This window comes from Ipomoea nil, unplaced genomic scaffold, assembly GCF_001879475.1.
Source record: "Ipomoea nil cultivar Tokyo-kokei standard unplaced genomic scaffold, Asagao_1.1 scaffold0268, whole genome shotgun sequence".
Classification (NCBI taxonomy): domain Eukaryota; kingdom Viridiplantae; phylum Streptophyta; class Magnoliopsida; order Solanales; family Convolvulaceae; genus Ipomoea; species Ipomoea nil.
In genome coordinates this window covers 4,314,175-4,327,299 of record NW_017616696.1, presented here as the reverse complement: position 1 = coordinate 4,327,299, position 13,125 = coordinate 4,314,175, and the positions used below count along the sequence as shown (strand labels likewise).

The 13,125-nt window shown below is 37.4% G+C and overlaps 3 protein-coding genes across 7 annotated transcripts; all 3 read right to left on the bottom strand.

Annotated features, from left to right (window-relative positions):
- Window positions 1-761: 761 nt before the first annotated feature.
- Window positions 762-2,465, bottom strand: LOC109149301 (60S ribosomal protein L24). The gene is made up of 5 exons (XM_019297014.1): window positions 2,386-2,465; window positions 1,773-1,848; window positions 1,549-1,650; window positions 1,248-1,396; window positions 762-1,131 (listed from the first exon to the last, which is right to left on the bottom strand). Exons 1-5 carry the CDS (start codon window positions 2,394-2,396, stop codon window positions 978-980), a joined length of 492 nt encoding a protein of 163 aa, XP_019152559.1. The 5' UTR covers window positions 2,397-2,465; the 3' UTR covers window positions 762-977.
- Window positions 2,466-4,317: 1,852 nt separating this feature from the next.
- Window positions 4,318-6,167, bottom strand: LOC109151364 (embryonic protein DC-8). Of its 4 annotated transcripts, XM_019299379.1 has the most exons (4): window positions 5,231-6,167; window positions 4,879-4,982; window positions 4,623-4,788; window positions 4,318-4,589 (listed from the first exon to the last, which is right to left on the bottom strand). In XM_019299379.1, exons 1-4 carry the CDS (start codon window positions 6,083-6,085, stop codon window positions 4,467-4,469), a joined length of 1,248 nt encoding a protein of 415 aa, XP_019154924.1. In that variant the 5' UTR covers window positions 6,086-6,167; the 3' UTR covers window positions 4,318-4,466. The 4 variants fall into 4 exon arrangements, with proteins under 4 accessions (XP_019154924.1, XP_019154898.1, XP_019154906.1 ...); XM_019299353.1 differs by having other exon boundaries at window positions 4,318-4,788; XM_019299361.1 differs by having other exon boundaries at window positions 4,318-4,788; window positions 4,879-4,979.
- A 1,338-nt stretch (window positions 6,168-7,505) lies between these two features.
- Window positions 7,506-12,502, bottom strand: LOC109151353 (probable glycosyltransferase At5g03795). Of its 2 annotated transcripts, none has more exons than XM_019299331.1 (5): window positions 11,959-12,502; window positions 10,006-10,280; window positions 9,284-9,629; window positions 7,641-8,357; window positions 7,506-7,576 (listed from the first exon to the last, which is right to left on the bottom strand). In XM_019299331.1, exons 1-4 carry the CDS (start codon window positions 12,214-12,216, stop codon window positions 7,674-7,676), a joined length of 1,563 nt encoding a protein of 520 aa, XP_019154876.1. In that variant the 5' UTR covers window positions 12,217-12,502; the 3' UTR covers window positions 7,506-7,576; window positions 7,641-7,673. The 2 variants fall into 2 exon arrangements, with proteins under 2 accessions (XP_019154876.1, XP_019154885.1); XM_019299340.1 differs by having other exon boundaries at window positions 10,006-10,268.
- Window positions 12,503-13,125: the final 623 nt, after the last annotated feature.

Genomic DNA, 13,125 nt, shown 5'->3' with positions numbered 1-13,125 from the left:
ATTGAAGGTTACATCAATGGCACAAAACTCTAGCAAAATTCTCTAGTGACTCCCAAACCGCCTATGGCATATATATCTTGCCTGGCATAGTCCAAGATCATGTTATTTTTAATGTCATCCTCGGTAGTTGCCGCCTATATATGAGCATAAGTAAAAGAAAAAATGTGATGCTCAACAATCACTCCTTCCTACAACCAATGTTACACACACAACAATTCTGACTCTAATGGTTTTTATCCAACTCAGTTTTCTAAGTAAAAGAGTGTAGGAAGCTTATGTGGTTTTTTCAAGACAATAATGTTAACACAAATAACATTGCCCAACATTGGTTCGCAGTAGTTGTTATTTGATTCGACCGCTTCACACCATACAGCCTTCTTGCCTTCTAACGTAGTCTGGTTATGGTGGCCCTGATGATATATATAACTAAATGATGGTAAAACTAAGTTACCTAAACTAGTCACTAATGTTCTTTGTGTTCAGAAATTAAAAACTCTTTAAATTCCATCTTTCACACTTCAGAAGCTAATTCCAATTCTGTTTCCATATTACAGTGCGTGATATCAAGAAACAGGCAGAGAACATACATATGATCACAAGTTTGAACTCATCACTTGGATTAGCCATCTTGATTCAACTCAGCAGTGATGAGTAATAACTGTTTAATCAAATAACTCAGCTAGATTTTCTATTGGAGGGGATATATATGAGAGCAAAAAAAAACCCTGTAAACACCTCATATCAAAACATGGGTCAGAAAGAAATGATAAACCATATCTGCCATCCAAGTCTGCCTGGGATTCATCATCCCAATATCATCAATAAACATTAAAGTGCCAGTCTTCATACTCAAATTTGGAAGAAAAAAAATATTTCAGCACACAGAACCAAAATGACACTTGTTCCATCTTACAAAATCGGAAATACTAGCTATTGCTCTAAATTTTGCCAAGATGCGAAACAAAAAAGGGTTTAGCTCAGCGCTTCCCACCACCTCCTCCAATCTTAGGACCTTTTGGTGCGGCACCCTTGGGAATGTTACCCTTTCCTGCCTTCTGTGACTTGGCCATCACCTCTGCCTTCTTTGCCTTCTTCTCATCTTTAGTCTTCTTGATCCTTTCCTTAATTTCTCTGCATAAGCAAACAAGATTACAAACAGATTTGGTGTCAGAATTTCTATTACATAAACTCACTGTGAATGGTCAGACACAAATTGTTAGCCAGAAAGAAGCAACTATAAAAGGTACCTGAGTGCAGCCTCCCTAGCAGCATCTCTGACTTCTGGTTTTTCAGCTCTCTTCTTCTGGATGACCTCCAAGGTTGCACCAACTATGGATCTAGAGTAAGGCTTCTTTGTGGCACGTCTCCTCTTCTTAACAGCTTCTTGTGCAAGATCCTAACAGTATCAAATAAAAATGACCAAACCAATCAGAATAAGATAAATTTGCTAACCCTACTTCTCAAGTAACTAATCCATTAAATGTTTAAAAAAAATTCAAAATAATGCGAATTCAAGAGGCTAAATCATGCTTGAAACATATACCACACCTTCTTGTGCTGCTTCCTATACACGGCTGTCCATGTAAGCTTGGATGGCTTCAGCTTGTTGTGAAAATATCTTTTACATTTTGAATTGGCAAACAGGAAAACCTGAAATTATCAAAATTAGCAAAAATTGGGAAAAAAGTACACAGTCTACTCTTACTCTTTCCATAAAGACATAAAAAAAAAGGATAATTGATAAAACCCCACAGCATCAATTAGAGTTCAACCTGAGAATCTGCACGAATAAATCTGATGCCTCTCCCAGGATAAATCTTGGCACCACTGAAGCGACAGAGTTCAGTCCTGAAATCACAACAAAGTCCATTAATGACTAGATTTGTAATATATTTGTGGAGTGGACAAGGTACAATCACAGAGAAGTGCACTAGTTGCACATCAGGTGCAGGGCATTCAATAACATATACTGCACATTCAAGCATATCACTTTCAATCCTGAAGCACAGGGATCAGAGAACATTTCAATTTAGAATAAATCTCTTGCACTCAATCCGCTTTTATCATGTTGTTGAAAATGAAACTACCATAGCAATTCTTATACAAGACGAACATACATCTGATTTTGAATCCATCAAGGGGACTGATTACGCATGTGCTTCGGTGAATATATGTCTATAAATCTTGTGAATACGAAAGGAACTGAATAAAAACATAGAATGCATCCCGTTTGAATATAGCAAAAGGTTGAAACTTGTTCAAAATTCACACAGACTTGCTATTCCTTCCCCAAAGAGGTGAACAAAACGAGAAATAACGGCATAGTTTAAACAACAAAATAGATAACAAATTCATGCAAGCTTAAAGGGGATCGAAGAGAATTACTTGAGAACCATGGCTCCTGTAAGCTCTGCCGCTCTGATGCTCTCCCTTCACGAATCACGATTGTGAAACCCTAATAGCGCGCATCAATTTATATTGATACTAGCCCATAAATTAAACGGGCCCTATTTTAGCAAGCAATTTCAAACAGGCCCAATTAACCTTTCACTCATGGGCTCCTTAACCAGCCCACTTAGAGCTGATCGGCAAATAGACTGTGGCCCATAGTCCAAAACGGCACCTGTTCCGCGCCATTTCGCATAAAATAGCTCTATTTGTATAACGTATTTAGTTTCATTTTATATACACTCTAGCTTTATTTAGATATAATTATAATTTCATTCAACATTACACACTCAAATATGTAAAATTGTTGTTCAGTTTCATTTTATATACACTATAATTTCATTGCAACACAACTACATATCATTTTGATATAACTACATTTTCATTGGATAATATACACTTAAATATATAAAACAGTTACATTTTATATACATTGTAATTTATTTCAACACAACTATAATTTCATTTGATAATATAAAAATAATATGTGAGACAATTTTATTTTATAATTAACACATAAAAAATGCAAACTATGTTAAGATGTAACAGCAGTCATTTCTTTACTTGAAGAAATAACGTTATTTTTGGACCATGGTTTACAAAGCTTTGTGGACCAACTTTGTGGGCCATGGTCCATGATATAACGGCTGGAGCCTGGAGCTGATCCTATCAAATAATCGCTATTTTGATATTTCAGCAGATAAAATTTAGGCACTTCTCTTTTTCACAAATTATTATGTGAACCTTGTTCCAAATGTTCGGTTAACACATATGTAACTGATTACATTGTTTTGTAATATTAATAAATTAGAATTTAATGACACTGACAGCTGTTATATATTTAGATTTAGAAACACAATTTATATTCTAAAAAAATAAATTTTATATATTCTAAAAATTCATACGTTGTTAGGATTAGAATCCGCCTTGCAATGTAGTATTTAACAATTTGAGAAAAATAGATTTTTACAAAAAATAAATTGTGAATATATAGTGATAATTAGATTTTTACAGAAAGTAAATTGTAGTATTTAACAATTTGAGAAAAATAGATTTTTACAAAAAATAAATTGTGAATGTATAGTGATAATTAGATTTTTACAGAAAGTAAATTGTGAATATAAGAGCATCCACATTTGTTGGGGAGAATTGGGGGATAATGTAAGAGTGATTAGGAAAGAGAAGATGGGTGGGGAGAGAAAAAAAGAAAAAAAAAAGGGAAATTAAATTTTTAAAATTAAAAAAAAAAAAAAAAAAAAAAGAATGTCAGGCGCGCCTGCACTGCACGCGCAAGTCAGGCGCTATGATGACAGCCACGCGTGGCTGTCACCTGTGATGGTTTATTTTAATTTTTTGGTGAAATCCACCATTGTCTGAAATCTCCCTTCATTTGCAGGAGAATTATCTCTCAAATAATTTTTTCCCACATTAGCTATTATCTTGAATGGGGAGAATTAATGTCTGAAATATCTCCAAATAATCCACAAACGTGGATGCTCTTAGTATAGAGAAGGACTTCTAATTCATGTTAGATATCAATTTTTTACTAACTTGACCAACATCAATCAATCAATTGTACTTAAACAACTAAAACAATTTTTTAATAAACAGCTGTTTAACTTAATTAGCATATGCAAATAAACAAAAAAAAATTGACATACTGCTTGAAATAGTTTTTTTTTTTTTTTTAATACAATGCCAAATTCTTACTAGTTTCAAAATACATTGAACTTGAATATCAATACGTGCAAAATTGACATACTGCTTGAAATAGTTTTTTTTTTTTTTTTTAATACAATGCCAAATTCTTACTAGTTTCAAAATACATTGAACTTGAATATCAATACGTGCAGGTATTAGGTTTAACTGTTCCATAGCAAAAGGAATTTACTGAAAGCATTTAATTTCCATATTGCAAGTCTAGTCTATAGGATACAACAAACACACATTAACAAAAGCTGCATGCAAATGCATTGCAGTCTAAGAACAAAACCAAAGTATCTTTTTTTAAAGACGATCTAAGAGCTCCTTTTTGCAATTCGAATCCCCTCTTCATTGAGAGGCCCAACATCATTGAAAGTCTGCCCACTCATCTGATCAGACCCCTTCAGCGTCTCCGCCGTTTTCCCCGCCGGCGTCTCCTTGAAAGTCTGCCCGCTCATCTGATCAGACACCTTCAGATCCACCACCACCCTCCTTGTTCCTCTTCCTTCTCCGCTCTCGTAGTTCGATTCTTCGTAGGTTTGCTTTGGAGCCAGGGTGCCCTTTATTTTATCCTTCATCCCTCCAAGTGCGCCCATGATTCCACCGCCATTCCCACCCTTCTCTGAACCATCATCTCTGTTCAATCAAAAACCAAAATCTTCATTATTCACTGCCATTTCCGTTTCCATTTCATGAACAAACATAATTTTAAGGAAAGAAATTCACCTGCCAACCTCGTACCCCTCGTCCCAGTGTCTTCCTTCATCCTTCAGATACTCGTTCTTAAGTTTCATTTCTTCCATTCTCCTCCTTGCAGCCTCCTCCTCCTCCTGCCAAAATTTCAAACTCTTTTCTAGACCGGTTCGAATTGAATGATTGAATGATCAATTGGTGATTGCTAATATAATATATGTGACAGTTGCATTTGAGTTACGAATCAACTATAAGTTCTTATAGTTCTTAAATAAACTCTGTCATACAGAATATATCTAATTAAATAAGATTTATTCTAAGAAGAATAGAAAAATTCAGATGGACTTGAGAGCTATGGGGAATTGGAAGGCTATAAACGGCTCACCTTGGCGGCTTGGCTAATCGCCTCCGCGTTCTTCTTGGCGGCTTCGGCCGTCTCCTCCGCCTTCTGCTTGGCGACACGGCCGGTCTCCTCCGCCTTCTGTTTGACGGCTTCCTCAGTTTCAGCAGCCTTTCGGTTGACGTCGTTATCTTTCTTTCCCACGAAGAAACCCATCGCCCGCTTGGCGGCGTCTGCGGCGGAGTCCTTCAGCTCGCCGAGCTTTCCAACCGTCGTTTCCTTCCCTTCTTTCGCTTTCTCCGCCGTGTAATCCTTATACTCTCCGGCTTTCTCCATCGTTTTGTCTTTCGCCTCTTTCGCTTTGTCAACCGTCGTGTCTTTAGCTTCCCCCGCTTTCTCCGCCGTCCAATCCGTCGCTTGTTTCGCCTTATCGGCGGCGTAATCTCTGTACTCTCCGGCCTTCTGCACCGCGCCGTCTTTCGTCTCCTTAGCCTTCTCTGCAGTGTAATCTCTGTACTCAGCCGCTTTCCCCACCGTCGTGTCCTTGGCTTGCTTAGCCTTCTCCGCCGCGGAGTCTTTCGTCTCCTTGGCTCTCTGAGCCACATCTCCCGCCGTCTCCTTCGTGGCTTCTGCAGCTTCGTTGGTTTTTCCGGTGACGGCGTCCTTCGCGTGGCCGAGAGTACCTTGAACCGACTTCACAATGCTGCCGATAACGCCGGGCTTTCTCTCCTCCTCTTCTCGGACGACTTGGCGCCGGTACTCGCGATCGTACCCTGCAGGCTCACACTCCACTACTTTCCGGCACTCCCTCCTTTCTTTGTTAACTTCACTGAGGTCTTCCGCCGCCGCCCTAGCCTCCGCTTCGGCTTTCTCTGTTTTCACCGTTTGCCTTGACGCCATGGTAGCTTAAACTGATAGAAAACTTCACAGAAATATTTTAACTCTCTCTACAATATTTTGCAAGCAAGCATACTTCTTTGCCAAGTTGATGGAATATATATACTATATAGTCAAGGGCAAGGATATTGAGAGGATGATTTTAAAAGTTTGTTGCCACGTGGAAGAAGAATGTGGTAAAGAGCTGACACGTTGTAAAAAGTCGACACGTAACTGAGGAGAGCTAGGTAGGTGGCACCATAGCATACTTGCAGATTAAGTAAAATGCGAAATATGAATAAGCAGTAGTACGTACCACGAAGTCTCCGGAAGCTGCAGCCTGCAGGCGGTGGAGATTAAAGTTTATATAAGCAAACTTTTTTTTTTTTTTTTTTTTTTTTTTTTTTTTGTGATAAAAGATAAGCTCACGGTCATCAGACTCATCACCTAAAAGTGTAGCTGTGAAGACAGGGCAGTTTGATCAATCGTTATATTTTGAATAAATATCTATCGTGCATTGTGGGCTCAAATTTAGTATATCGAATTTATGTTTATAATACACAGAATTTATGTTCATAATACATATACACATAAACACGATATAATGAACATGAATTCTATGCATCATGAACATGGATTCTGTGTATTATATAGTTGAAACTCATAAACACTTAACATAATACATAGAATTCATTCATAATACACAATTCATGTTTATTGTATCGTGTTTATGCGTCTGTGAATTATGAACATGAATTATGTGCATTGTATATAAATTATGTACCTTATGAAATCAAATATGTATATTGGATCAAGGTTCACAGTACATTGTGGACCCTGGCCCACAATATAATTTGTCAATTCGACCGGTATAGGCTAGCCTGTCACAGGTTAGGAAAGAAATGGGTCGGGTTCAATTCGACTCGTTTCAAATTTGGATTGGAGTTTTTGGCCCAACTCAACTAAGCATAGACTGACGGGCTAAATGGGCCAGACTCAGCCGCTTCATATTAATTAATTTATTATATTATATTATTTTTAAAAAATTCTAATTGTCCAATCCAAAACGAGTTGGGTTGAAAAAAAATACTTCCCCGACACGTTTGACGTGTCTCCACCTGAAAGTGTGTAAGGAGTAAAGCTTATTAGTTATACAAATATTTTTTTTAGTGAGGATGAAAATTTTACTACAATTATTCGAGGTTCCTCAAACCTAACAAGTAATCAAACGCCCTCGCTGAGAATCAAATTGAAATTTCAATTTGTAATTATTAAATTGATTATTTGTCCAATTTAACTAAGATTGTATCATAAATTATAAATTTTAGAATTTTATGATAAAAAATGGCACAAATATAAATATTTGAATTTCTTCTTCATAAATAAACATTAAAAATTAAAAATTCAGTGATATATAATTAATGAACAAATTTCTACCAAATAAAATTATTATAAAATATTACCGCCCTTTACATACTAATTCATAATATTTTCTTAATAAAATCCTAAGAATACACGCGGTTAAAAAAAAAAACCAGCAAAATGAATACAAAAGCATCATTTTCAAAAAAAAAAAGAATACAAAAGCATCTATCGATCAGTAAAACCAAAATCAAGAAAGATGATGAACATCATCCCGAACACGAATATTGAGTCTTCTAAGCCATATAGAATGAAGAATCATGTGGAACACATCATAACGTTTGGGAGGATTGTTAATCTCGAAATGCCTCCTCATCTTCACTCCCCTCATCTGCAACCTCAAATACTCCCTCTGCGAAATCCCCGTCAAGATTTTCTTCAGGTTCGGAATATCCCCCACCGGAATAATCACCGCAAACGCCTTCCAGTTCAGCACGTCGCTGAAGGGGATAACGTAGCCCTCCTTTATGAGCACCGGGACGCAGCCCATGTAGAGCGCCTCCACCATTCTAGGACTGGCGACTTCGTAGCCGCTGGGGCAGATGCAGTACTTGCTTTTGCGCATCATGCCGTAGTAGGAGAGGCCGTCGGGGAGGTAGCTGTGGATTTGGACGTCTTCGTCGGTTTTGTTCTCCCAGTGTTTCATGAGGATTGGGCGGATGGGGCCGTGGAGGCCGCCGGAGTAGAAGACCAGCACGGTGCGCTTCGAGGGAGATGGGCCGCCTAGGAGGCCTGCCGTCGTGCCCAGTGGGAGATGGATTTCGGGGATGGAGACGTCCCTCTTGGGATCGAATCTTTCGGAGGTGTTGGCGTTGCATAGTGCCCGGATGGAGTTGTTGTGTAGGTTTGGTATCGCAAATGATATTTCAGGCCCCTTCACCATTCATGGCATGCAAATTAAATTTCTAAACTTTTAAAATTTACAATCAAACTCACCAAAATAAAATATTATTCTGATACTAATTATTGATCTGTAATAGTAAATCACTAGGATTGAGACTATGTTCCAGCAACTAAAATTGATCATTAACAACTAACAAACGGTCGCCTGTGAAGAAGTTTAGGTGGTAGCAACTAGCAAGTTACCTTTTCCGGCAAAAAAAAAGGTGAATAGGGAGTTTATAGCACTTTTGGTCTCGCCACAATAGTGGCATTATCAAGATTTGATCCACAACTTTCAAACCTTATAATCTCGATTCATGTTTTTTTTTTTTTTTCAAAAATATCATTTCAACCCATTTTCCGACCCCCTTTTTTTTTGGTAAAAAATGGTTCTTACTACGGTGAGAAATTGACAAAAAATGAGCCGGAATGACCATTTTGTAAAAAAAAAACAATAATCATGAACCAAGATTGCAAGGTTTGAAAGTCATGAATCAATCCTGATAATGCCACTATAGCCGCCGACCAAAAGTGCAATAAACTCGGTGAAATAGGTGACCACGCACTACTGGAAATTATGAAATTTCTGACCACCTGAAAGTGATCTTAAATCAAGTCGAAAGTCTTGTTCGGATCACTTTTGGTATCCAAAAAAAGCTTTGTTGCTATTTCCGACCACTTTTTGGTATCAACTTGCTTTCAAGTGGTCGAAAATTTTATAATTTCTAGTAGTGCCGGCCGTTATTCACCTTCTCCACGAAAAAGACTAATCTCCAAAAACTTAAATGACCAGCTATTACAGGTCAGTAATTGACTTCTCTAATAAAGTATTAAAATCTATTTGACCGTTTTTTCTTCTTTTCTCAACATAATATTTAATTTACAAAAATAAAAACAATGGAGTTGATATATACATACCCAGTCATGGCAAGCAAGCATGAAATGATCGGCGCCAAGACTCCGATTCCAGAAGGGGTATTTATGGGCAACAACGTTAACATAATCGAAGGCAGTGTTCTTCATGAGAGACCAGTCATGAGATTCAGGAACATAAATCACTTCAGTCAACATGGTAACACTGAAGGGGAGGAAGAAGAGATGAGCCTGGTTTGGGTCCGAGGTTTTGAAGGGACTCACATCCATTGCCTGAATGAAATAGCCTTCGATTGCATAGGTATGCTTGCATGGACCAAAGTGAAACACCGGGGGATCCCCTTCCTGGTACACATACACCTTCAATGTTTTCTCCATTTCCAAATAACTCCTGTCATGTTCGACAGAGATAAATATAGTCTTTTTTTTTAATCTTATTGACTCTATTACATTGTAGTATCTGTTCAAACATACTTTCTCAACCTAACGAAGCACAAAGAGTCAATAACGCCTCCACTCATGCTCAATCTCACGACTTTACACATGAAAGAGATCACTACATGCCATCTGAACGCCTAATTTGGCACACCCAAAAATATTTCAGCTACTAAGGGAGTTAATTGGGCATATCATATTGTTGGCACGAGGTCAAACTAAAATTCGATTCTTGAACCCAAAGGTGAAAGTGTCGCATAAAAGGAGAAAGGAAAATACAAGTTTGGGAAAATTGGCGTAACAGGATTGGAAAGTATATGCAGAAAATGTACCTGTGAAAGGCCGAGGCGTTCCAGTACATAGGGCCATTAGGTATGAAATCATCTTTTGTTGGGTTTCCTCTTAGTATTGAAGCTCGAGATCGCGCAAGCCCAGCTTCCAGAATCTCTAACTTACTGTACCTTCTCGATGATGACGATGATGTTGTCCCGACATCCACGGTAGGACTCGAAGACGACGATGATGTTCCGTTCTGTGTTTCTTCATGTTCGGTTGGTAACAAAGGTCTTGGGATGCTTGTAAGATTCTCGTGCGTCTTGTTTGTTTCCTGTATTAAAGAATTACCCATCAATTAGAACGTCGTTGTAAAATTAAAGCAATAAATTAGGGACAATTCCAACCAAATTGGTGAGATTATTGATTTTATAGTCACTGTGATTATAAATTTGGACTTTTTTTTTTGTTTAGTCTAGGGTTTTCACAGTGACTAATCTTCTTGTTGACTTGTAGACACTTTTATTATGTGGGAGGGGTGGTCTAAAGATTTAAAGTTACTATATATCTAAGATTAAACCCTTGACATTTGATTAAAGATGGATTTTATTGATTTTACTATAAATTAGGGACAATTCCAACCAAATTGGTGAGATTATTGATTTTATAGTCACTGTGATTATAAATTTGGACTTTTTTTTTTGTTTAGTCTAGGGTTTTCACAGTGACTAATCTTCTTGTTGACTTGTAGACACCTTTATTATGTGGGAGGGGTGGTCTAAAGATTTAAAGTTACTATATATCTAAGATTAAACCCTTGACATTTGATTAAAGATGGATTAGTCGCTTTCCACTCAAACATACCCCAGATTATTACAAATTTGGACTATAGGAATCGTATATTAACTATGAACAACCTAAACTGATTTAACATATTGGTCTTGTTTGTTTCCTGTATTCAAGAATTATCCACCAATTAGAACATTGTTGGTAGGGAATATCCCGACCGACATAAATTTACCCCGGCTGGTCTGTCTTTGTCTTTTCTTCTTGTCTTTGCAGGTAACAGGTCGGACTTCTTGTGAAGAACCCGGTCGGAGTCCGACCGGGAGTCGCCCGAGCGGCAATGTCGACCACCGAACGGTAGCCCTTTGGCGAGAGAGCTGACAAAGGACACGTGGCGATTCCTTGCGACGACAGACAGGGCACCCGGGAGGATGACACGTGGTGGCTACGTGGAGAGCATGCCGAACGACCGGATTTGTGTCTCCGGCGCAGCGGCTATAAATACCCACAGTAGCTACAGTGTGAGGGACTTTTGTACGATCGATAGGTTGTTATTAGAGAATCCCGACCGCAGTCAGTCGGTACTCAGAGCAACCAAATAGATTGTACTTAAGGCCTTCACCAGGATCAATAAAGATATTTACTTGCTTTAATTGGTCTCGTGTTTGTTTAATTATTGTTTACGTAGTAATTAGCACTATCAATTGTAAAATTAGAGCAATAGATTAGGGGCAACTCAAATTAAACCAAATTGGTGAGATTATTGACTTTATAGTCACTATAATTACAAATTTGAACTATTTTTTTTTTTTTGGCTTAACTTAGGGTTTTCATTGTGACTAATCCCCTTCCTGAATTGTACCTCTATTGTATGGGAAAACTAGCCTAAAGATTTAAAACTACTCCGATTCATATCCAAGATCAAATATTTGACATTTGGTTAAGAATTGATGAGTCTCTTTCCAATCAAACACACACCCAGATTATTACAAATTTGGACTATGGGAATCATCTATTAGCTCTGGCTCTATGAACAATTTAAACTGATTTCACATGTTCTGTATTAATTATAAGCAACCTAAACTGATTTAACATACCATTTAGCAATCTAAACTGATTTAACATACTAGGATCAGGTTGTGCACTCCTTTAGCTAGTGACCTGGTTTCGAATTTTCATGGTAACTCAAAAAAGCAATAGAAAGTTAAACTAATAAGAATTTATACCGACGAATTGTTTGGACGGAAGATTTCTTGTGACGGGGGAGTTGAAGAGCCATTGAAAACCCCACCTCCACTATCGCCGCCGCCGCCGTGTAGGAAGGGAGAAGCGAAGAGCAAAAAGGAATTCCGAGGGCCAGAGAAAACCACCAAACCCGCCACCAGAAACAACGGCATCATAAACCACAAATGCCTTAAAGATGAGAACGAAGCCTCCGCCGCCGCGGACCGCCACCCCGCCACCCTTCTCCTCCACTCCCACATCCTTTCTTCTGATCTATATCTCTAGCTTTCTGTCCTCTCCTTTTGTTCCTCTTCTTTTTGTTCAATCTGCGAGGAAACTTTGTAGGGAAAGAGAGAATAGAGTGAGGAGAGAGCAAAGTATAGTAAATGAAGCATGGAGAGCGTTTGTGTGATGTGTCACGGCCGGTGAGATTTCTCATGCAAAAATGGAAACTTGATCCATGAAATAAATATGGTATATATTTTTTCTGCATTGTATATTAATGCCTTGCCATTAAAGTTAGCCATCAATAATCACTCCGCGTACCAAACAAGATCGAATACTCTTCCTTACAAAAATTTTACAAATGTCTTTTTAAAAAAAAAAAAAACCACAAAAATTTTACAACGTCAATATATATCATATATTATTACAAACAAAAAAATGAGGTAAGAAATATATGTGCAATTTTAATTATTTTCCATATAAATTGCTACATGAATTGGAAAAATAATAATTGTAGAACAAGATAGAAAACACAAAATGGAAATATAATAACTTCAAAAAAGATATGAAACCAAAAGAAGGAAACAATAATTTCAAAAAAGGAAAAAAATTTGTTTATCATTTACTTCCTTTTTTTTCCTTTGGGGGAAGGAAAAAAGGAAGTAAATGAAAAACAATTTGTTTCATTTACTTGTCATGAAATAAATATGGTATATATCGGCAACTCTATGAGACTGCTTTGATTTTTTATTTAATTTTTAATGCAAATAAGTCCTATTTGTACTAATGGTACCGGGGTTGGACTTTCATTTGGAAGATTATGAGTTCGAGCCTACTACAATGTAATAGGGCCAGTAACATTCAAAAAAAAAAAAAATCCTATTCGTACTATATATTTTAATCATGAAACTAGTAAATATTAACTTATATTTACATATATTTAT

What these genes read in the sequence shown, in the direction of transcription:
- LOC109149301 (XM_019297014.1), bottom strand. An exon ending in TTATTCGTGCAGATTCTCAG is followed by an intron (nt 1,651 to 1,772) that starts GTTGAACTCTAA and finishes TGATAATTTCAG; the next exon opens with GTTTTCCTGTTTGCCAATTC. An exon ending in GCTAGGGAGGCTGCACTCAG is followed by an intron (nt 1,132 to 1,247) that starts GTACCTTTTATA and finishes TTGCTTATGCAG; the next exon opens with AGAAATTAAGGAAAGGATCA.
- LOC109151364 (XM_019299353.1), bottom strand. Translation starts at nt 6,085, where the DNA reads ATGGCGTCAAGGCAAACGGTGAAAACAGAGAAAGCCGAAGCGGAGGCT. An exon ending in CGATTAGCCAAGCCGCCAAG is followed by an intron (nt 4,983 to 5,230) that starts GTGAGCCGTTTA and finishes AAATTTTGGCAG; the next exon opens with GAGGAGGAGGAGGCTGCAAG. An exon ending in GAGGGGTACGAGGTTGGCAG is followed by an intron (nt 4,789 to 4,878) that starts GTGAATTTCTTT and finishes TTGATTGAACAG; the next exon opens with AGATGATGGTTCAGAGAAGG.
- LOC109151353 (XM_019299331.1), bottom strand. Translation starts at nt 12,216, where the DNA reads ATGTGGGAGTGGAGGAGAAGGGTGGCGGGGTGGCGGTCCGCGGCGGCG. An exon ending in AACGCCTCGGCCTTTCACAG is followed by an intron (nt 9,630 to 10,005) that starts GTACATTTTCTG and finishes CGAACATGACAG; the next exon opens with GAGTTATTTGGAAATGGAGA. An exon ending in TGCTTGCTTGCCATGACTGG is followed by an intron (nt 8,358 to 9,283) that starts GTATGTATATAT and finishes TGAATGGTGAAG; the next exon opens with GGGCCTGAAATATCATTTGC.